Source organism: Chrysochloris asiatica, unplaced genomic scaffold, assembly GCF_000296735.1.
Source record: "Chrysochloris asiatica unplaced genomic scaffold, ChrAsi1.0 scaffold00008, whole genome shotgun sequence".
NCBI lineage: Eukaryota > Metazoa > Chordata > Mammalia > Afrosoricida > Chrysochloridae > Chrysochloris > Chrysochloris asiatica.
Window position 1 is genome coordinate 1,243,391 of NW_006408526.1, and position 22,891 is coordinate 1,266,281.

At 37.7% G+C, this 22,891-nt stretch overlaps 1 protein-coding gene across 3 annotated transcripts in view; it reads right to left on the reverse strand.

Annotated features, from left to right (window-relative positions):
• Positions 1-1,041: 1,041 nt before the first annotated feature.
• SESN3 (sestrin 3) overlaps positions 1,042-22,891 on the reverse strand; it is a 72,084-nt gene continuing 50,234 nt past the window's right edge. Inside the window, exons 2-10 of one of the 3 annotated variants that reach the window (XM_006833746.1) lie at positions 21,049-21,246; positions 19,959-20,141; positions 16,864-17,100; positions 15,833-15,970; positions 11,277-11,292; positions 8,311-8,420; positions 6,866-7,056; positions 3,631-3,775; positions 1,311-1,397 (exon numbers count right to left, since the gene is read on the reverse strand). In XM_006833746.1, the coding sequence (XP_006833809.1) occupies positions 1,311-1,397; positions 3,631-3,775; positions 6,866-7,056; positions 8,311-8,420; positions 11,277-11,292; positions 15,833-15,970; positions 16,864-17,100; positions 19,959-20,141; positions 21,049-21,156 (1,215 nt within the window). In that variant the 5' untranslated portion in view covers positions 21,157-21,246. Of the gene's footprint in view, positions 1,398-3,630; positions 3,776-6,865; positions 7,057-8,310; positions 8,430-11,276; positions 11,293-15,795; positions 15,971-16,863; positions 17,101-19,958; positions 20,142-21,048; positions 21,247-22,891 lie in introns of those variants that run through there. The other 2 variants (XM_006833744.1, XM_006833745.1) reach the window with 2 other exon arrangements.

Sequence of the window (22,891 nt, forward strand, 5' to 3'; positions counted from 1 at the left end):
TTTCTCTGGGGAAGGGGATGCTTTGGCATTATGAAAAGAACATTGTTCCACCTCAGTCAGGTAGTTAAAACTGAAAAGGAAAGAAAGAAAAAGCCTCGTGAAATAAAGAAATTTGAACACAATTTCTTTATGGCTATGTTTAGAAGGACACTTCTGCAGTGGCATAATCAGGGAGAATTTAGTTGAGTATTTCTTTTAATGTATTGCACTCTGTTGTTGTTGTTCAATCACGCGAATGCATAGAAACACAATTTCTATCTTTCAATATTAAACTGTCTAATCTATTATAAGCAGTAAAATCATGGTAAGTAATTTCTAAAAGCCTAATAAGGAAAAATACAGGTATATTAAGCTTCCTTTGCTTACCACAATATAGGAAGTAAAAAAACAAAACCAACTATGAGAAAGGAAAAAATGTGCAAAGACAATTTTTGGTCAGTCTTGTGTGGGTGCAGGTTTCCAAGTACCAACAAATGAATGGTGAGCGGCACTGTGGACACTGCTTACTGAAGATGACTGAGGAGTTCTGTCAGGGATACAAAGGGCTATGCATACTTCCACCGTTAATATATACATCTGCTATGGAAACCTGAAACTTCTGTTTCAGAAGAGAAAGAAAATAGCTGAATTTGGCATTTCAGTAGCATGCTATAGAATTCACCTTGATTAATTTCACATTAAAGTATGGACAATGGCTGTATCACATTTCACGTTATCGCCAATAGCAGTCAAAACAAAACAAAACAGTGCCAGACAAATAATCTCCTGGGGACACAAATGTGTCCATTGAGCAGCTTGGTTCAACAGCGCATGCTTTTCCTTTACCAGATTTAAGACATAACATCAAGATTTCAGAATGACCAGAGTGGGCCATTCTGTGCTGAACTCCAATATCGGAAAATCGTACGATTGTAAGCGCTTTTTCTTACTTAAAAAGAAAAACAAAAAACCATATGTAAAAAAAAAAAAAAAATCGAAAGTGAAAAAAAAAAAATACACATACACACAAACCCAAAAATGCTGAAGTTAAGCATTAACAAACCAGGTTCATGATTTATGGTCAGTATCCAAAAATCCAACTATAAACAATGCAAAGTAGTGCTCCTCAGTATTATTTTTGCAGTTGTTAGTAATGTTAAGCATCAAGAAAAATAAAACACATCATTGCACATTACGGCCGTTAAAAAAACCGGCTAAACTTTGACACTAGAGAATTGGATAATTTTTGATGCTACATCACAAACAGCTTCTGATGTATATCTTATGTGAGAAGATCTGTAAAGTATACGACACTTTCCCTGGGCGATGCTTCAGGTTAAATGCCGAGTGATGGCACGAAGAGCATAAAGAAGTTCAGCTTGCATCCGTGCTTCCATTAAAAGTAAATTTACGTGGACCTAGAAATAAAAATATGGTCAGTGTAGTAAACACTATAAACAACTTTAACAATTTTGATATATGATTACTCACAAATGTGTTTCATGTGTCTAGAGAGAGATATAGAGTCCTGGTGTGACACTGAAGGATAACGCACTGGACTGCAAGGTCAGTTTGAATTACAAGGTTGGCAGTTCAAACCCACCAGCCACTCTTCAGAAATCCTATACAGAGTTGTTAAGGGTCGGAACTGACTCAACAGCACTTAACAACAACATAGAGAGAAATACGAACGCATGTGCCTGAGCATATTTATGCGTACATGTGATGTAGCTCTCACAAGAAACCTGTCACTTCTTAAAAAAAAAAAAAAGACCTCTGTGAGCAGCTTAAAAACCACAATGTTGTTGTTGGGGTACATTTTACATAAAGCCAATGTACCTTTTGGGCTACAAAATTAATTTTTATAAATTACAATTTTCTTACAAATTATACTTCATTCCACTAAGTGTAAAATGTCATGTGGCTAAAAACCAGCGCTACATTTCTTCTTGTTGTTGTGCATTTGTTACAGCATATGTTTATTATTTGGAAAAAGTTTTTAAAATTTTCTGTTATTCACTTGAGAGATATTGAAGTGCAAACTGGATGCTTAAAGCATTACATGTGTGTAGGCTCCCTAGAGTTTGTTAGATAAAGTCATCGACAAGTGCTTCTTAACTTCTTTTGGGGGTAGTTCTAGGTTAAAATGAATACCCATGTGTTTTGGTATGTTATAATATATTTAAATTCTGTTTTCCTCTTTCTAACGGTAGATATATTGTTGGTGATATATTTTCCTGATGCATGAAGGGAATTTCTAGACACAATCTAGAAAGCGAAAAAAAATCTACTCTAAACATATAAACTGAGTACAAAGGTCCATCCACCAGGAAAAATGCCAGAGGCACAATGGGTACTACCTGATGTCTGGTTGATTTTAAGACTTCAAAAAAATCTGTTCGATACCGAGGCTGTATGCCAAGGTCACACATTTAATTAGTCACTGCTGAAACCTGTTAACCTGCTCTTGCAGAGTCAATTCCTATTCATAGCAGACCTGATAAAACAGAGTAGAACTTCCCCATAGGGCTTCCGAAGTTGTAATCTTTACAGAAAGGATCTCTGGTAGCACAGTGGTTACAAATTGGGCTGTGAACTTCAAGGTCCACAGTTCGAAACTACCAGCTGCTCCGTTGGAGAAAGATGAGGCTTTCTGCTCCTGTAAAGATTTACAGCCTTGGAAACCCTGTTCAGGGTCGCTATGGGTCAGCATGACTCAACGGCACTTAACAACAACAGTCTTTACAGAAGCAGACATCTTTTTCCTGTGGTGTTGCTGGTGGGTTCGAACTGCAGACCAAGTGCTTAACTGTTATGCCACCAGAGTCCTTTAGTGAATGTTGTTTTTGCTGTTGTTTAGTGTCGTCAAGTTGGTTCTGACTCATAGGGACCCTGTATAGGATTTCCAAGGAGTGGCTGGTAGGTTTGAACCATTGACCTTTTGTTCAAGCTGACCTTGAGGTTCAGTGCTCATTTACAGCATCACGCCATGCAAAGATTTTTTTACTTTCATCACTGGAAATTTTAGTATGAAAGAAAGATCCTTGGAGCTAAAGGTCAAAAGACCTATGATTTAAGGCCACCTTTGGTACTATGTTGGTAAAGCTAATTTGTTATTAGATTTTAAATGATGGTTCCTATATATTTCATCCCCCCAAAATTCTTTTATAGTACCTGGCTCAAAAGTCCCAGATTATAGTGTCAAAATACCAAGTTACCAAAATGAAATGAGAAATTATTGTTCTAATAGGTTGACCCCAATGGCTAAATAAAGTTAAAGAATTTCTAAATGAATATGTCTACTAGGCCAAGATACAATTACAATGAACACAGCATCTCAACAGATTTGATTTTTTAATGAATAACTAAAATGGCAGATTATTTCCCAAATGATTAATATACGGACTCATTTTCCAAAGACTAATTAAAAAATTTATTTATACACACACTAGACAAAACATATAAACAAAACTTAGTTAATAATTACTATTATTGAAAACACATTTAAAAAATATAGCTAGATGATGCCAGTTTCATTTTTCCAATGGTCCAAAATTGTTACTACATTCATGCATCATTGTCTTCTCATAATCATTGCATCCTGTATTGAGCATATATGTAGGGTACAGTGTTTTGTCAGGAAATAGTTACCTTTTCTGAGTGTTTGAACTGACGCCAGTAACTATCATACATGCGCTTTGTTGTTCTCTCAGGATAGCAGGTCACTGTCTTAATGTAAACCTTCAGGCTTCGTTCAAGTAATTGATTAACTTCTCCATAATCATAGTCATCATACCTAAGCAATGAAATACCAGTTTTAAAATGACATAATAAATCAGAACTCTTAATTTATAAAGTAATAACAAGAGAAATTCATCATCTAGTAAACAAAACACCAAAAGCTCATTAATTCATTTAACAAGTATTTACTGAATGCCTATTATTGTGCTGGAGTTCTGGTGTGGTGCTCTGGGTTAATGCACTGGACTGCAAGGTCAGTTTCAACTGCAAGGTCGATAGTTCAAGCTCAACAGCCGTTCCTCGGAAATCCGATTCAGAGTCGCTATGAGTCTGAACCAACTTGATGATACTTAAAGTAATGGACAAGTGCAAAGGCTTTGACGTGGGAGTCAAGTGAAGAGTATTTCAGGGAAGAGGGAGTAATCAGCTGCCTAGTGCTGCTGCTGAGACAAATATAACGGTCACTGAGAAATGACCCGTGGAAGGAGCTATGTGGAGTTGACTGCAGCCTGAACAAGAGCAGTTTTGTTGGCATGATAGGGGTGAAAGCCTGATAGTGTGGAAAGGTCATGAAAGAACGGGAGACAGGAAAATGTCCAAATTTTTCCCCAAGAGATTTGCTGTGCATGGGAGCAGGTGCAAGGGGTAGTAGTCAGAGGGGCAAAGAAGAAAGAAGTTGTTGTTGTTTTTTTTAAGAAGGGGGAAATAACAGTAAAGCTGATGATGCAGAGGAAGAAGGGTAGAATTGCTAGAAGAGCATTTCTTAAAAGATGTGAGGAAATGGCATTTGGTGCCCAAGTGGAGAAGAGAAGGGACAGTTTATCTGTAACAACACAGAGGCTGCACAGTGGAGAGGCACCGAAGCAGGCAGGTGTGTGAATGCTGTATTAGGAGTTTGTGCAATTTGTCCTTTTTTTCCCCCACGTAATTAAAAAAAATTTAAATGTAATATAGACTATGGGTGTGATACTTTGAATTTACTTGATACGGCTTTTCTAACGAAAGTCTTCTTGATTCCCACCCAGTGATCAGGTTGAAACCATGCAAATAAGGTGTACAGGACTCTAAGGCTGGGATTGGTTAGTTCTGCCATCTAGTTAGGTTTAAAAGGCGCCATCTCAGAAGCAGGAATGGATGATCCCAGGACCATCAAGAAGGAAGAACAGAGCATGAGAACCCTACCTAGAAAAGCAGGGATAGCAGAGGTGACTCAGAGGCAATGGCATGGAGAGACAGAGCAGCAGCTGGCTCTAGGCCATGGACTGAGTAAAGCTGAGTGCCTACGGGAAGGAGGCTGGCTGGCTAAAAGAGCTCTGTAACACTTGCCCAAGAAGGGAAGAGGTCAAGTGGTCACAAGACTGAGAGACTGAAGACAAGAGCGAGGCATGCCTGCAGTATGGCAGAGAAGAGGTGTTTCTGACAGGAGAACTGCTGTGTTCTGAGCTTTCTGATCCTGAATTGTACTCTGTTCAGTTCCCAAGTAAACCCCATAATTATGGTATTGTTATGAGTTCTGTGTGGCCATTGCAATGAATTATTGAACCCAGATGTGAAGCAGAGTACTGTGGGAGGGAAGGTTGATGTCAGAATCGGATAAAGAAGGCTGTAATGTGGAGGTATGCCCGATTCATAGGAATCAGCCTTGGGCAGGTATGGAGTTTGATTCACCTTCCCCATAGTGAAGCCAGAGGAAGTCAGACATGAGTTTTTGCAATGAGTTTTGAAAACCACCTTGGAGAATTTATGTAAGTTTTGTTTAGAAGCATCCACGAGATAAATATAACAACTGTACATTTATTATTTATTGCCTTGTGTATAATACATATTTATTACAGTTCAATTAAGTTCGATTAATGTTTATTTTTTTCTTGGATAGGTATAAAGTATATGTGTTTTATAATGTGATGATTCTCTGGTAACTTATTCTGTAGGGTGGAATGTGGCCAATAACATCCTTATTTTGTACCATGATAAAAGTGGGGTTTTATTATTCTGGTTTTTTTTTTTTTTTTTTGAGAGAATGACGCATTGTTAACTGATCTGTCAGGACATTCTGGGATAATCCATTTAAGCATGCTGCCCAACAACTTAAGTTCCAAATTCTAATTCCATCCTATAAAATCTTTAGAACCATCAGGAAGAATATTGTAAACAGTCAAGATGAATGTAATAAGCATAGCTGGAAATTTTCTTTCTATAAATTTATTGCCATAGAAGTCTTGAAAGTTCACCTTAAAAAGCCAATTATCCAAAATAAGCTTTCCTGATAAGACCATTCAATCTCATTTACTTTTTCACTCATTGTCTTCTCAATTCTAATTTTCTAAATTTAAAACCCATTCATTTATATTGACTGACTTGTTGGAAATTTTGTTGTTGCTGTTCAGCGTTCTTATGTGGTAATAACGCATACAAGCTTTGAGAACAAAATCTATTCCAGTCTAACTTATATTATATTTACCATCCCTTCAAAAATAGATTTTAAAAAGAAACAACTAATCAGTACCTATTTCTATGATTTGAAGGAACACAATATATACTTTTTAATTGATCTATTCTTCCAGGAGTCCTGACATGGCACTGTGGGTTAATATGCTGGACTGCAAAGTCGGTTTGAACTGCAGGGTCGGCAGTTCAAGCTCACCAGTCGCTCCTTGAAAACCCGATCAGGGTCGCTATGGTTCGGAATCTACTTGATGGCACTTACCAACAATAACAACATTCTTCCACAAAGGATTCTCAAACTAAGTCCGAATCGATCTATCTGCGATGATTCCTGATGCTTTTCCCCTCCTTAGAAAATTACTACTCTTCATGTGCATCCTTTAACAAGAAATGTTTTCCTACAAAATGGAGTACATTTTTTTCCCCAATCAAAAGTCTAAACTTTATCACCTGAATGGTGTACTTCTAAACAATAAGCCCAGGTGTGTGGAGCTGTAGGATAAGCACTGGACTACTAACCACAAGGTCGGCAGTTCAAACCCACCAGCTGCTCTTGGAAACTCTATACAGGGTTGCTATGAGTTGGAACTGACTTGACGGTACACAACACCACACAACACCACCACATAGGAAGTAGATACGACTCAAGTAAATACATTTCATCAAGGATTGTATAAAGCTGTCTCTATAGAGAACATACCTGATTCCAAACATACAGTGAACATAGTTAAATAAAGCTCTGCGGAGCATGGTGGTGTCAACATCCTCGTGGGTGGCCATAGTGTTATAGGTGAGACTGTAGACCATCCGAAACTTTTCATCAAGAAGATGTCCAATGTCAGAATAAAGCCTGTTCACCAGGGAGAACCCATGGTTTTCCCAAGTATAGTCCTACAAGAGTAAAATTCCTCCAGTTGTAAAATAGGCGTTCTCCATTTAAACTCTGTCTTTCTGTTAAAGTTAACTACTGAAGCAGCTAAGTGAACACACTTCAAATTTACATTCTAGGTTTGTGATTTTCCTAATGTTTTACTAAGAGCCTTTCACATCATGGAGTGGCATGGCGTTTCTTCAGCGGAGTCCAGAGCTCAGCGTTAGGGATGGACTCTGGCCACTTCCTGTGATCACATACTAAACACACCAATGCTTTTTTGTGGAAAGACCCCAGCTAGGTCTCAGAATATCCCTGTGTGACCAAACTGACGCAGTGACATGGACAATTAGCAGATCATCTGAAACAAGCAATGTGTCTGGCTTAATTAAACCTATATATTCTCTCTGGTGTGGCACAACAGGATCAGCACTGGACTGAAAACCACAAGGTTGGCAGTTCAAACCCACCAGCTGCTCCTCAGAAACTCCATACAGGGTCACTATGAGTCCGAACCTATTTGATGGCACTGAACAACAGCAACAGATAACCTCTCAGAGAGCCGCATGGCTATGTGGCTATGTTTTCCGTTTAACATATGTTTTATGTTTAACATTTCAAATGATAGCATTTATTCTGTAGTTTCCCACATCTTACGCCTGAGCTTAGAATGTTGGCAACTGCTCTGCTCTTCATCTGGCAATGTCCCTTAAGTCTACAATTACTGGTACATGAGCTCATTCCAAATAACTTTTTATTATAAATGTGACTGTGTCGCTTGAGTTTCTCCCTGCTCCCTTCCAAATAAACAGCATGAACATTATACAGTAATTCTGGAATAATGCAAATAACCAAAGAAAGCCATTTACTTTTACTGCTTACGTGTTGGAATAATTATCCATCCGCTTGGATATCAACTTAGAGGAGGTAGACAAACTAGGTCAAACAGAATAATTCACAGACCCGAACAAAATGACCTACCAATTTTTCTAACTGTTGCTGTCAAGTCAGAATTGATTCATAGAGATCTCATGTAACAGACTACGGTTTTCTTGGTGATAATCTTTATGGAAGAAGACTGCTAGGCCTTCCTTCCGTAGTACTGCTGAGTGAGTTCAAACTAACAATGTTAGTAGCTGATCACAGACCCCTTGCACCACCTATGGACACCTATTCAATTTCTTTATAAAAGACAATTTATTTACACTTGAAATTTAACAGTTAAAATAACAGTATTTATGCTGTTGTGTCCTTGAATTAAACATTTGTTATACCTGAGCTCGGAACGTTGGCAAATGCTCTTCCCCTCTTCTGGCAAAGTCTTCATATCCAAAGCCAGGGTCTTCAATATATCGGGAGACATCAGATGTTACAATCATGTCGTCTTCAAAATCTAAGGGCGAAAACGAACACTGCCGTGTTAAGGAACACAGTACAAAATTAAGGCGATGAAACGAAACTGCACTTCCCCCATTTTTAGCTTTTCCATGGCATTTCTGATACTGACATTTAAATTCAATTTTGTTAAAATATTGGCAGTACATAACATTTAACTGTAGTTATTCAGACAAAAAAACTTACTAAACTGGAATAACTCTAAACAGTAGTGGCTAAGGATCAATATACTAGTGTTAGAACTTTAGAAGGGGTAGATAGCACAGGACTTTGAAAGAGCCCTGGTCGCATGGTGGATTACAAGCCGGGTTGCTAACTGCAAGATAAGCAGTTCAAATAAATCTACCAGCTGTTCCATGGGAGAACGATGAGGCTTTCTGCTCCTATAAAGATTGACAGCCTTGGAAATCCTAGACAGGGATGTTATGAGTTGGAACCAACTCCATAGCACACAACCACCACCTCCATTGCCATAGGACTTTTTTTTTTTTAAAGTTTTTGTTGTGAGTTATGTGATAGTTTACATGGAAGAACATTAGATTTACATTCATCCTATCATATTTCGTTTCATTGCAATGATTATAATCCCCTACATGCATCATCAAACAACCAAAGGGTATACCCTGCAAGTCTGCCCCACAGCCAGCAGCACACAGGCCCTCTCTTTCCCTGAGTCCAGAGTCCCCAGCTGCTCCATCTCTCCATGTCATCGACTCTGCCTCCATTTCTGGCATTACTGCTTCTCTGGGTAGGGACCTGCACTCCACTCCTCTCCCTTGATGGTCCCAGGGACCTCCGCTCCTAGACTGCAAAATCAATCACTCCCTTCCTTTTGTTACAAACATCTACCTTTACATTTCTAACCCTCACAGTCAGTCCTGATAGCAATTATTCACTATTGTACCACAAAAGTCTTATCCCCATCTCCTTTCATCTGCCACATCCAGGCAGATTGGAAACCACTCAGTGGAAATTCTACCTTCCCCCACCCTCTCTGGAACTAGGCTCCTTCTTGAAAGCTTATAAGCCAGTCACTTCATGCCTTTGTAGCTCCCCCCTTTTGGGTAGCCAATGTCTAAGTTGCCCATCTCTGTCAACCCTGCATACCGAGAGGGTGGGAATGATCCTCGCTGTAAAGAATTTGTTCCCTTTTTTGAGCTACTACATCCATAAGTATAGGTCAAGTTCATCAAATTGTAGATTACTTTTTTTTTTTCCTCTTCTTTCTTCTAGTCAAGTTCTGATCATCCAGCTGCCATAGGACTTTGAATTTAAATTGAAATAGATTTTTTAGCTCTCTGGGAGCATAAATGGAGTATAAAAGGAGAGATGAAGGTCAAAGTCTACCTTAATTGAACTGAATTTTCAAAATATTTTTAAATACTTCAAAAAAGTTAGTATAAAAAACTACAGAATGATGTAAGTGGCAGCATCAACCTGAACTCAGTGGACAAATTAAAGAGTCAAGAACAGAATAAAATTATAAGAACAGAGGATCTGGGAGGTCAGTCTATGATCAAAACAATTACAATGTGAAAAAAGGTAAACACAGAAGAACAGAGATCCAGGTGGTGGGAAGGTCAGGTAGATTACTGGATAAAACAGACTATCTTAAATGGAGGGAAGAACTAATGGAATATAAGGTAACCACAATGGGGTTGGGGTGAGGGGTTTATTTTAGGTGTTGGGGAGGGCAATACAAGAAGGGGGGAGGAGGCAGAAGAACAAGATAGATAGGGGAACACTGAGACAGGTTTGCATGGCCCAGTGGGACAGAGGGAAATAGTGATGCATATTCAACCTTGGAACAACAGGGCTCTGGGATACAGGGATCTGTAAATAATACTAAGAGGGTAAATAATACTAAAATCCTTGACTGCCTTATGAATATTAGTTTCCCTTACCTACTGTTGTAAAATAGACACTTGAGTGGTATAGAAAGGAATGTTGGGAAACATGATTAGAGAAAACTTGTAAGCCCGCCTTCAGCCTTAGGTATTCTAACAGATTAGAATACCTAAAAGGGTTTCTACAACTTGCTCAGTGAAATAGGACCTTAGGTGGAATCCTGAGTCCCATCTACAACCTTGTGAGGTGAGACATTTCCACTATGAGCCGGGAAAGACTCGACACTACTGTTAACAACAAAAATACTCTAGAAAATGAACATACAAGGATAAGTCCAAAATATTCCTACAAAGTCATTTAATAATAAACCTTTATTATATGAAAATATCAAAATGTGATAGTATTTCTCAACAAATCTCTCCATCTAAGTCTATTTTCTTCTGAAGAAGATGTGTCCATCTCTCTAACCTTTTCCCAAAGAATCCTGTGTTCTTTGATTGATGCCACATCAGAATGGCAGTTTGGGGCATATCAAGGCACTCAGAGAACACTGAAAAGGAACATAATTTGCGTTGTGAAATTAAAAGGAAATCTGAAGGGGAAAGATCGGGGCTTTAGGGTGGGTGGGGTAAGGTTAACCAATGAAATCACAGGACAATGCTTGCTACACTTGAAAAATGAACAGGAACATTGTTGTGATGGAAAAAAATGTCCTCAGTGCAACTATGCTGGCCTTTTCTCACCAAAGGAGTTTTCAGTTTTGTTTAAAAATTTTCCTAATAAGCTCCTGTAATCGTACTGTGTCCGTTGGGAAACTCTATCAAGATGATCTCTATGGAATCTAAAAAAAGTCACTGTAACTTTCTGAGCTGACCACTACGCCTTGAATTTTACTGGCCCAACAGATCTCCTCTGAAGGCACTGTTCTGAATGGACTTAGTTTTTGAAGGAACCCTAACGGTAGCGCAATGGTTATGAATCAGGCTGCTAATCTCACGGTCAGCAGTTTGAAACTACCAGCTTTTCCGCGGGATAAAGATGAGGCTTTCTGCTCCCGTAAAGATTTACAGGCTCGGAAACCCTGTACAGGGTCACTAAGAGTCGGAATAGCCTCCACGGCACACAACAACAACAACAACGAGACTAAGACAGGTGTAGCATCAGATAAATTGTCCTCAGCCAGCTACTAGTTGCAAAGGCATGTTTAAACATGTTTTGTTTGGAATAAACCAATGCATGAATTAACTAAAATCCTAGCAGTACTTTTTGATTTTTCCTTGTATATTCGTCAAAATAAAAGGGGGTGGGGGGAGAGCTCATTTTGTACAATAAACAATATTTTCTCAGTAAAGCAACTAACTTTATGACATAATAAGAACTATAATTCTTAACTGGATGAAGTCTTGAGAGACTTGGAAAACAAGGGCAATTAAATGAATTAATCTGAAAAAAGTGCTGGTAGACTAGCAATTCTTTATCATACTTAATTTTTGCTATTTCATGTAAAGCTTACTAATAAATATTCTTCTCTCTCTAGTTTTTAACCTTTCCTTAAATTGCTGCCCAATTTGGATTCCCTGATGACAGCAAGAAAGATCAAGTGTCCAGGCTATGCAACTTCTGTCCAGGCTATATCTCCTTAAAATGATCACCTAGCTTTTTTATGGTGTTCTGCTGTGGCACTGTAAGATAAAACACTGGACCGCAAGGTTGGTGTGAACCACAGGGTTGGCAGTTCAAACTCACCAGCCATACCTCAAAAGCCCTATACGGGGTTGCTATTGAGTCAGAACCAACTCAAGGGCACATAACAACAACTACTTTATTACGCATAACAGACTATCTTTGTTGAGTTCAGTTTGTGAAAATTCATTCAACTTTATACTTTTTAGATATGTGCCCTTTTAGGTATGTATACAATTCTTAAATAAAAGTTTAAACAAAAATTAAAATATATACCCACTCCTCACTTGTCAACACGGTTAGGTTTCAAAGACCAGATTGTTTATGCAAAAATCAGCATTATGCAAAAATGGAAGGTGACTATATCAGATCACACAATGGAGGATGATTATATAAATCAAACCACTCAGAATTACGGCCCAGCCAAGCTGACACATAACCTTCACTATGTATCACAGCTAGTAATTTATTCTTGCCTGACATCTCGGCATTCTTTACTATATGACTACACTGCTAATGGGCAAAAACATTTAAGACAGCAGACTTTTAAAAAAGTACTTTTTATTTGCTTTATTAATACAAAACGAAATATCTACTTAAGAAAAAGTCAGCTGAGTATATTTTACTAATACCATTGTCAGTAAATAAGACATGCAAAGTGAATAGGTAGAGAACGTCTAAATATTATATTGCTTGAAATTGACCTGAAGCTTATAAAAAGACTTTCAGTTCTCTAAAGAGAAATCTCAGACTTCTCCCTAGCTCAATCCCATACTCAATTTTGCTTTCTTCTTGTATTCTAGCACTCTATTCTGGTAAAGGACTCTTGGTGTGGAACTATGGGTTTATGTGCTAGACTGCAAAGTTGGTTTGAACCACAAGGTTGGCGGTTCAAGTTCACCAGTCGCTCCTAGGAAACCCTATACTGGGAAGCTATGGGTCAGAATTGACTTTTTGGCACTTAACAACAATTAACATTCTGGTAAAGAGAAGTACTTTGCATTATCTCTTAACATTTATAAAATAGATGATACTTTGCTTAACATTGTCCATTATAGCATAATCAACAGGAATGAAGCAAGAAAAAAATGTACTAGCAATCACTGACGCGATTATGAAAACTAGTAGTTTTGTGGGTTGCAAAGCAAAATGAAACCAAGAGTAGTGATAGATAAGTTCTGCAAAGCTGTTTCTCTCTAGAGAGATCGTTTACTGTACTGTTTTGCACAACCAAGTGTTTTCCTCTGGTAAATGTGATTCTGGAGTTGGCTATTACACATAGCCATGTGCTAGATATCTCTAGATGGGATGCCTCACAGACACCTTCACTTTAAATGTCAGAAATATGGCAGGCTACATGTTCCTTAAGTTTTAAAGACCATTATGATAAGGTCCTTGTTAACCTAACTAGTTGCCACTCACAATTTATCTCTTGATTTACATCCTAACCACACGGAGCCACTTGTCCTATAACACAGAAACCTATTTCCTTAACATCATGACTTTGCTCAGGCTAGGACGCTGGTTACCACTTCCGTTGTTCCCAAGGCACGGCCTGGTATCCTCTCATCCTGCTTTAAGACAGCTCCAATAGTAATTCTCAAGGCTCCCTTCTGTGCACACCCCTCCCTCCCAGGACTGGATTCAGCACCCTCTTCTATGCTCACCCATCTTTACATTCTGCTGTGTACCATAATCATTCAGTTCTCTACCACTAGCCTGAGAGCTCCCTGACAGGAGGGTTCATGTCTTATTGAGACTTAGAACCTCTGTACCTACCACAGTGTTGAGACTATATTGGATACTCAATAAATGTTTGTAGAATGAATATTACACTGATAACTAAAATGCCAAGTTTCTTTATTTGGGATTTCCTGCTGATTTGAAGCTCTGATTTACAGTTACAGTATCTTTTAATGGATTAAAAAAGAATTGTTAGTTAATATATTCAGTTTGATAATTAAAATCTTTTATAATAGGATACACAAGGAAAATGATAAAAGGGTTCTTATTCCTCCTGGTAAAACTTCTGAGAACTATTAGTAAATGTCATATTTAATGTCAGCAAACAGGCTGTGGACAATACAATTACCCTTAGAATTTAATAGAATGGCCAGCCTTAAAACAGCAATTCTGAAGCCCCTTTAAATCCACGAATTTCTATTTGAAAATAAATCTTATGTGGATTGATGACTTTCGAAAGATTTAAACTTTTAATTAAAGCTATACAACTTTAGTAATAAACTGTGGAGTCCTGGTATGGTACCGTGAGTTAGTGTGCTGGGGTGGCAAAGTTGGTTTGAACTGTGAGGTTGGCAGTTCGAGCTCACCAGCCACTCCTTGGAAACTCTCTACACGGTTGCTATGAGTTGGAACCGACTTGATAGCACTCAACAACAATAAACTACTATGTGGGCGTCAACATATTTTTTTGTCATAATCGAAAAGTTACCTCCCTATTGAAAAAGCCATAAGACTATTAGAAAAAACAATGTGTCATTTAGATTGTTGTTGTTGTTGTTAAGTGCTGTCGAGTCGATTCTGACCCATAGCGACCCTGTATAGGGTTTCCAAGGAGCAACTGAGGTTGCAATTCAAACGACTTTGTAGTCTCATCCATTAACCCACAGTGCCACGCCAGGACTCCGTCTTTTAAATTAGAAGGAATAAAAAATATCCTAGCTTTCAATACAGAATGATTTCTTCAAATTTATAGGAAAAAGAGGACTAAAATAATTTACATTAGAATTTCAAAGAAAAATTTCTCTAAAGCAACACAAATCTAAGTGGAATGTAATTTTAGAACTAACGTGGATAGGCAGCTGTGTGAGAATAATCCCCATCCCTCTCCAAACTCCAAAGAAAGAAAATGGTATTTTATAAACACACATGTACACATAGCCATCTGGAGTCCTGGTATGATACTGTAGGATAAATCCACCAAGGGCTTCTTGGAAACCCTATACAGCGTCACTGTATGTCAGAACCAGCTCAATGGTACTGAACAACATATAACTAAACAATCACACATGCATATGAATGGGGAAACTGTACTGACTTATTTGTATAGTGTACTTAATATTGTTTAAAGCACGTATTGTAGTCCTGGTATGGCACTGTGAGGTAAAACACTGGACGGCAAGGTCAGTATGGACTACCAGGTCAGTGGTTCAGACTCACCAGTCACTCCTTGGAAACCTTATACAGGATTGTTATAAGTCAGAACTGACTTGATGGCATTTAACAATAACAACAATAAAGCCTATATCGAGTTATTGAGAAATTACCCAAAGCTTAGTATGTTTCCTATTACACAACAAGTCTCTTCTATTATATTTATTAAAGGAGGCCTGGTGTGGCGCTGTAGGGTAAGTACTGCACTGCAAGGTTGGTTTGAATCACAAGGTTGGTGGATCAAACCCACTAGAGTTGCTCCTCGGAAACCATATACAGGGTTGCTATGAGTCGAAATCCACTTGACAGCACTTCAGTGTGTCACAACAACATCTTCTAAAAGAGTTCACTTATTAAGAGATAACAAAAGTAGGATGAATTAAATATTTTAATCTCATTTTATAAGCAATTGGTCTGCTTTTAACATTTCATCAAGGATAGAGTACCAACTGTAAATTAACCACAAAATTGGGAGTTCCTCTCAACTGGATCTGAAAACCAAGGGGGAAAGCAGTAGCATTAGGGTAACCGAGAAGAAGGGAACTAAATAAACAGAAACTAGGAGTAAAATTATTTTCACATATCCACCTGGGACACACTGAAGTTTGTTCTGTCAGGGCTCTAAGAACAAGCAGAATGCAGACAGTAAAAATAAGCACCTGACTGAGGAAATGAATGGAGAGTATCTCCAGGAACCACAAACAGACTTTCTTTTGTTTCCTTCTCAAAACGAGTGCTCATTTCTTCCTGAGATGCCTCTTCATCTTCCCTTTCTTCGTGAAGCCTTTTCATCCTGACCATTAAGGCCTCGAGCTCACTTAGTGAATCCACAATCTGTAAGCAGAAGATAGTGTTATTATCTTTAAAAACAGTTCTAGTAAATGTTTCCATTTCCCAAATACCACTTTATTATGTACAGTGTTGTGGGCACAGTGATTATATTCTTCTTTAGATGGGTTTTCCACAAACTTCAAAGAAAATCATAAGGCAGATTCAAACATTTTTGACAGGGCAATCTTTTTGCTTCAGTTAAAATAGTAAAATTTAAAAAGTAATTTTTAAGTGTAAACATCTGCCATCTAGAATTACAGCATATGGTATACATATATATTGAATAATAATTTTAAAGAAACATGCTGTTGTCAAGTCCGTTGTGACCCAGAACGACGCTGTATATACAGGGTTTCCATAGAGCGGCTGGTGAGCTTGAATCTCCAACCTTGTGGTTCAAACTGACTGTGCAATCTAGCCCATTAACCCATAGTGCCACATCAGGGCTCCACTTTGTCTTTACTATCTACTGTCATAAAATATATTTTCTATTGTTTGTTTCAATATTTTATAGAAATGAATACAATATTCTGGGATTTGCTCTTCAAAGTATGTAACATTAGAATGCATCACTGTTTCAGTCTATATAATTTGCAATCATTTCTAAGTGTTCTAAAAGTCTCTTTAAAACAAACCAGAACTTCAGGTACCAGTTAAATTTTTGCAGTAATAAAAATTACACACTGGTCTGTACATGTGGAAAAAAAAAAAAAAGGGGCTGAAATGTCAAATGTTGTGCTATATGAGTATACATATAAATTTTATATTAAAAAATATATGCAAAAACAGTTCACATATATTATATGCTTTTTAATTAGAGAATAAATTCCTTCTAGAAAGCAAAAGTAGTACAGGAAACATAGTTTAAAACACACAAAAAAAGTCAGAAAACAAACCCCAAAGTTGTTGCTTGTAAGGGACGCATTTTCTATGTTGTTGTCATTGGCAAGATCACACACGCAGAAATTACTGACTGATATTAGTCTGAATCCATTGGCGATTTCTGGGTCTCTCTCTGGATTGATGCCACTACCAAAAACAAAGCTTGCCAAAGCATGATAATGCGTCAGTAGGACCACAGCGTGTACCAGTTCTGGCAGAGACCAATTATTTTCCCCAGTTTTGACAAGCTTCTAAAATGAGAAAGTAAGTAAGAGAAAATGTGAAAATCATAGACATGAAAATTGCTATAAAGAAAAATTTAAAAGCATGGGAAAATCTACCAAATTTCATACAGCTATTTATATACATGTACTGGTAGCGTAGTGGTTACGAATTGGGCTGCTAACCTCACAGTCAGCAGTTCAAAACTACCTGCTGTTTCGTGGGAGAAAGATGAGGCTTTCTGATCCCATAGATTTACAACTTCGGAAATCCAGTACAAGGTCACTCACTATGAGTTGAACCAACTCCACAGCACATAACAACAACAACTGTTATATTGGTGTTGAGTCAGTTCTGGCTTATGGCGATCCTGTATAGGGTTTCCGAGGAGCAGATGGTGGGTTTGAACCACCAACCTTGTAGTTAGCAACTGAGTGCTTATCCTATAGCGCCACACCAGGACTTCATTCAGACATGAATTAGTATAAGCTTACACAGTATTATAAACTACTCAAATACAGAAATGGCAAAGGATGCTATAAGAACATGCACATGTACACATATACATGTGTATACCCCTTGGAGTACTATAACATAACTCTGGAGACCATAATTTCTTGAGGTTAAATGTGAGTTCCTTTATACGATATTCATCAAGTTATAAAATTATGACAATTCTTCCCTTTTCTTATTCTCACATTATATAAAATGCATAGAATACAGTAACCACTGTTTCAGTATAATCACAATATTGCATACTATATTCATTGTTTGGAATGCTCTCCTGCCCTTGAAAACTCCCAGTTATTCTTCAAGACACTGCTCAAATGATACCTCTCCCATGAAAACATCTTTGACCCCCATTAACAACATTGGGATCCCATTCTCTTAATTATGCTGTGCTTAATTGTCTTCCCGCAGTTGCCTTTTTTCTCCCTAGACTCTTAAGAACCCAAGGGCAGGCAGGGTCCTTATCTTCTTAGACCCACCAAGGTATCTTTCACAAAGTAATCCACACTCAAAATAAATACGACTGACTCCTTTCTCTAATGGAATGATTATTAAAGCACACATAATCCTCAAGATAACACAGGAATTTACAGATTTCTGATAAGAGGATCAGAGATTTATAAAAGGTAGACTTAGAAACCACTATCATCAAGTCAATTTTGACTCATAGCGACCCTGTGTAGGGTTTCTTGGACTGTAAATCATTATGGAAGCAGAAAGCCTTATCTTTCTCCTGTTGAGCAGTGGGTGGATTTGAACTGCCAAACTTGTGGTTAGCAGTTCAATGCTTATCCTTACAGCACCACCAGGACTCCTACAAAATTTAGAGCTATATCTATAAAAGCTAAATTTGGTTAAATAACTAGGCAAATAACTAACAAGTATGTATTATCTAACAAGTATGTTGGACTCTGGAGTCCTGGTATGGTGCTGTAGGTTAATGCACTAGACTGCAAAGCCGTTTGAATTGCAATGTTGGTGGTTCAAGCTCACCAGCTGCTCCTTGGAGGAGAATTATAGTGACAGGATCGCTATAGGTCGGAACTGACTCAACGGCACTGCACAACAACAATAATGGACTCTAGTAAGGGGATTAAAAAAACCCAAAACCCCAAGAACATTTCTGTTCACTAGATACAGAGATTTTAAAAAAGAAAGGTTTCTAGTAAGAGTGGGGATCCCTGGTAGTGCTCTGGGCACTGGGCTGCTAATCACATGGTCGGCAGTTCACATCCACTAGCTTCCCATGGGAGAAAATGATGCTGTCTGTTATTGGAATCAACGTGATGGCAGTGAGTTTGGTTCTACTGATAATTCATATAATGCTGTTGTGTTGACTCATGGTGACCCCATGTGTTGCAGACTACAACTGGTCCTCAGGGTTTTCTTGGTTGTTGTCTTTTATAAAAGTAGATTCTTAGCAGAGGCGCTGGGGAGTTTAAGCCACCAAACATTTGGTCAGCAGCAGAATACAATATTTGCACTACCCAGGCTCCTGATTTAGATCAGAGCTACTATTTACTGAATACCTACCATGTATCAAAAGAGCTCTGGTAGCCTAGTGGTTACGAATCGGACTGCAAACCTCAAGGTCGGCAGTTTAAAACTACCAGCTGTTCCACGGGAGAAAGATGAGGCTTTCTGCTCCTGTAAAGATTATAGCCTCGGAAACTCTATACAGGGTTGCTATGAGTCGGAACTGACTCCACAGTACATAACAACAACAACCATGTATCAAGCACGCTGCACTCACCCCATAGGCCTTTGATGAAAGTTCCTTTTAAAGTACAGGTATTCCAGCCAAGCACAAGTCTATTTCTTCTCTAAACTCTTTTTAAAAGTACTTAATGATTCACAACAGCTGGTGGACCCCTTTTTAATTTGCAAAACCATTTTTTGAGACTCTTACAATTATGGAATGTTAGAACTAGAAAACAGTTTGGTGCTCACTGAATTGCGCCCCCTCATTTTACAGAAGAGGGAATGGAAGCCCATTGAAGCTCACCGATTTAAGGTCACAAATTTGTGAGTAACGGAATAGAGACTAGAACCCAGGCATCCCATCATGCTAATGAATTTTCTTTGTTCCACTTACTGCTTGACAACAGAAATCAACTTTTCTCATAGCCACTTTTCAATGTACTTATCCAGGTGAATTAAGAGTAACTTAAAGAGAATGCTTCATTTTATACTGAAACCCACTAACTTTCTAAATTTATCTTTTCTATACATGTTAACATACTATTTCATTATTTTTTTGTGTTCTTAATGTGCAAAGCTTTAAAAAATTAAGTCTTAAGTAAACCCTTAGCTAAACAATTAACTCTCAGAATTAGTAAATTTCCCTTGATTTAAAAATGAAAAAACCACTCAGTACCTGAATGTGCTCTTTTGTGATCAGCCAGGGCCGGTGTGCTAGCAGCTTATTTATTTCATTAAGGTTTTTCAGTCTTTGTGGTACATATTCCAAACCATTCAACCACTCAGCCATACCTCCGGTCTTTAAAAATTCATCCACATGCATGTTTATTAAGTAAGAACACTGATGCCTAGCTGCAGCCTAAACACACACAAAAAGAGTTCAGTGATATAACAATCATGACGTAGTATTACTTCACTGTTTATAAATAAATCATTTAGATTGAGTTAATAATATTTGTAGCCAATGTTTTTTACTTTGAGAATCACCCATCTAAAAATCCCATTCCAATGCTTTTTTGGAATTGATTTTTGAATGAATGCATGTATAAGCAAATCATTATCACATGAAACCAATTACTCCATCCATCCAGCAGTTGGTATAGGTCAACCCAGAACCCACTATCTATGTTAAGGATCCATATGTTGTATAATTTTTTTCATTATGGTAAATGGTATCTCCTAGATTTTGTCTAATATGTAATACAGTCTCATTAACTTGTATGCATATTCTACCAATACAGAATTCATGCGAATTTAGGTACTTCCCTTATTCCCTTTAAGACAACATGACTCCAGTCATGAATAAGAGAAAATGAACTGAACCACCCTGATCCCTTCCTTCTATGCAGTCAGAATCAGCCTTTATACTTACTGACAGCTCAGTCAAATTAGTGATATTCTTCATGAACAGTATGACTAAGCAAGATGTCACAAACAACCTGCTTTTAATTAATAATAAAAACAGGATATCAAGAACAAAAACAACACTTGTGTGATATTATTTTGGACCCTATAAGCATTTTTAATCATAAAACATTAAATATGGAAAATGTGTTTACTGACAATTAAATGAGAAACATTCAGCATATTAAGTGGTCTAAAGCATGCAATATGTAACCAAGGGACTTGGTACCCAAAAGGTCACAGGCTTCTTCAATTTAACTTTCATAACATTTTACTTAGCCATGTACACATGTACACACAAAGTGAGAAGGGAGAAAGAAGTTCTATGAAAATAGTAAAAAGTAAGAAAACAAGTTACCCACCATGATTGCGATATAGTGCCTGTATGGTAGAGGAAGGGGGCCATCCATGCGCAACATGTAAAACTGGCTCCTCAAGAAAGACTCTAGGTACTGAGTGTGTAAACTCATGACCTGTGTGATGTTGTCCAGACGACCGGATGTAGAGTATTCTTCCACAAGAAAGTTAGTACGTTCATCTACTGTATTTGCTTGGACAACCTTATTACCAAGAAATGCAAAACAAAACAGTTACTGAGTAGCAAACATATCCTTGGTTTACATAAATTATGCCACCACTGAAGCAAATGAATGTTCTTTTAATATTAACAGACACTGAAATATGCACTTGCTCATACTAGAAACAGCAATATCAAAGAAAACATTAGTCATTTTTGGCTTCGATACCACAATTTATTAAACAACAAATGTCAAATTATGAAACATTCTACACATATCTATGAAACCGGAGAAAAGATGCTCCATCTGTTTTGCCAGGCATACAGGCAGATTTTTGGGGCCCACTTGCCTGCCCATTGTCATAACTAACTCGTGGACAGGCAGAGGCATTTTACTACATGCAATTCTATCATGACAGTCAATGAAGATAATTAATCACATTTTCTTTAGACAAATATCTTCAGTATGATCATTTGCCTGTTTGTTGGTTTTTTTAATCATTCAACATTAAGAGAAAAACAAAAATCAAAAACTTTTTGAAGTCTTCCTGAGGATGAAGAAAAATAAGATAATTTATAAGAAAGTGTTAATTGAAAAATTAATAAGTACACTGAATACTATCATTCTTATTTCGAGCTTATCACATTAATTACCAGAAACAAGGTAAGGTATTAAAAAAGACAACCTCCATCTTAGGAAATCAAAGGAGCTTTTCCAAATCAGATTATTTTTACACAGCATTATGGCACAATGACAGTTTGTGGGCTTCACGCCAAAAACTGGCTCTGAAGGTGTTAAGAACTTATTAGCACCTTTTAGAAAGACCCAACTCTGTGGAAATTAATGGACATGAGATGCATGTTTCCTTATTTTATTTCAGCTCATTATAAAACCAAGAATACATTTCATTTGCTTATTTCCCCCCTTTTTGTCTACTATAGGGACCAAGATGATTGTTAAAACTATAAAAGGATCCAGATGAACCATATACAGTTTGGGAGAGATATTTGCTGTTATTGTTTTTCTTCTCAGAAGCTTCTTTTGTTTAATGGAATTCCTGGAATATACTGATAGATTCTTCTGAGCCAACAGATCCTGACAACAGTGGTGGCATCTACAAACCAGATTATCTTAAAATCTACACTGTCAACTGTATTTCAGTACATCTTTATGTCCCAGGCAATCATACCACTAAGAGCAGCACCTAGTTATAGGAGAGAAATAGGCATACGCATAGCAGTTTCTCTGATGTGTGGTCACCACTGAGACCAACTGTTGTCTTTGAGCCACAGAAATAATACCACTATACTTTGGATTTTCATTTAAATAGTAATGTTACTAAAAAGTGATAAGAAGATGAAGGAAGTGCCAGTTCTAGCAATGATAAGGCATTGCTGCTGTTGTTGTTAGATGCCATCAAGTCGGCATTGACCCATAGTGACTTTATGCACAGCAGAACCTTATAATCAGGCATCCATTATTCTAATTATGCTGTTATTTATTGTTGTTGTGTAGTCAGTTCTGACTCATATCGACCCCATTCATATAGGGTTTCCAATAGTGGCTGATGGATTCTACCTACCGTGAGTTTACCAGTCTAGTGCTTATTCTACAGCACCACACCAATCCTTTTTTTTTTTTTTTTAATGTTTTATTATGTGATAGTTTACATGGGAGAACATTAGCT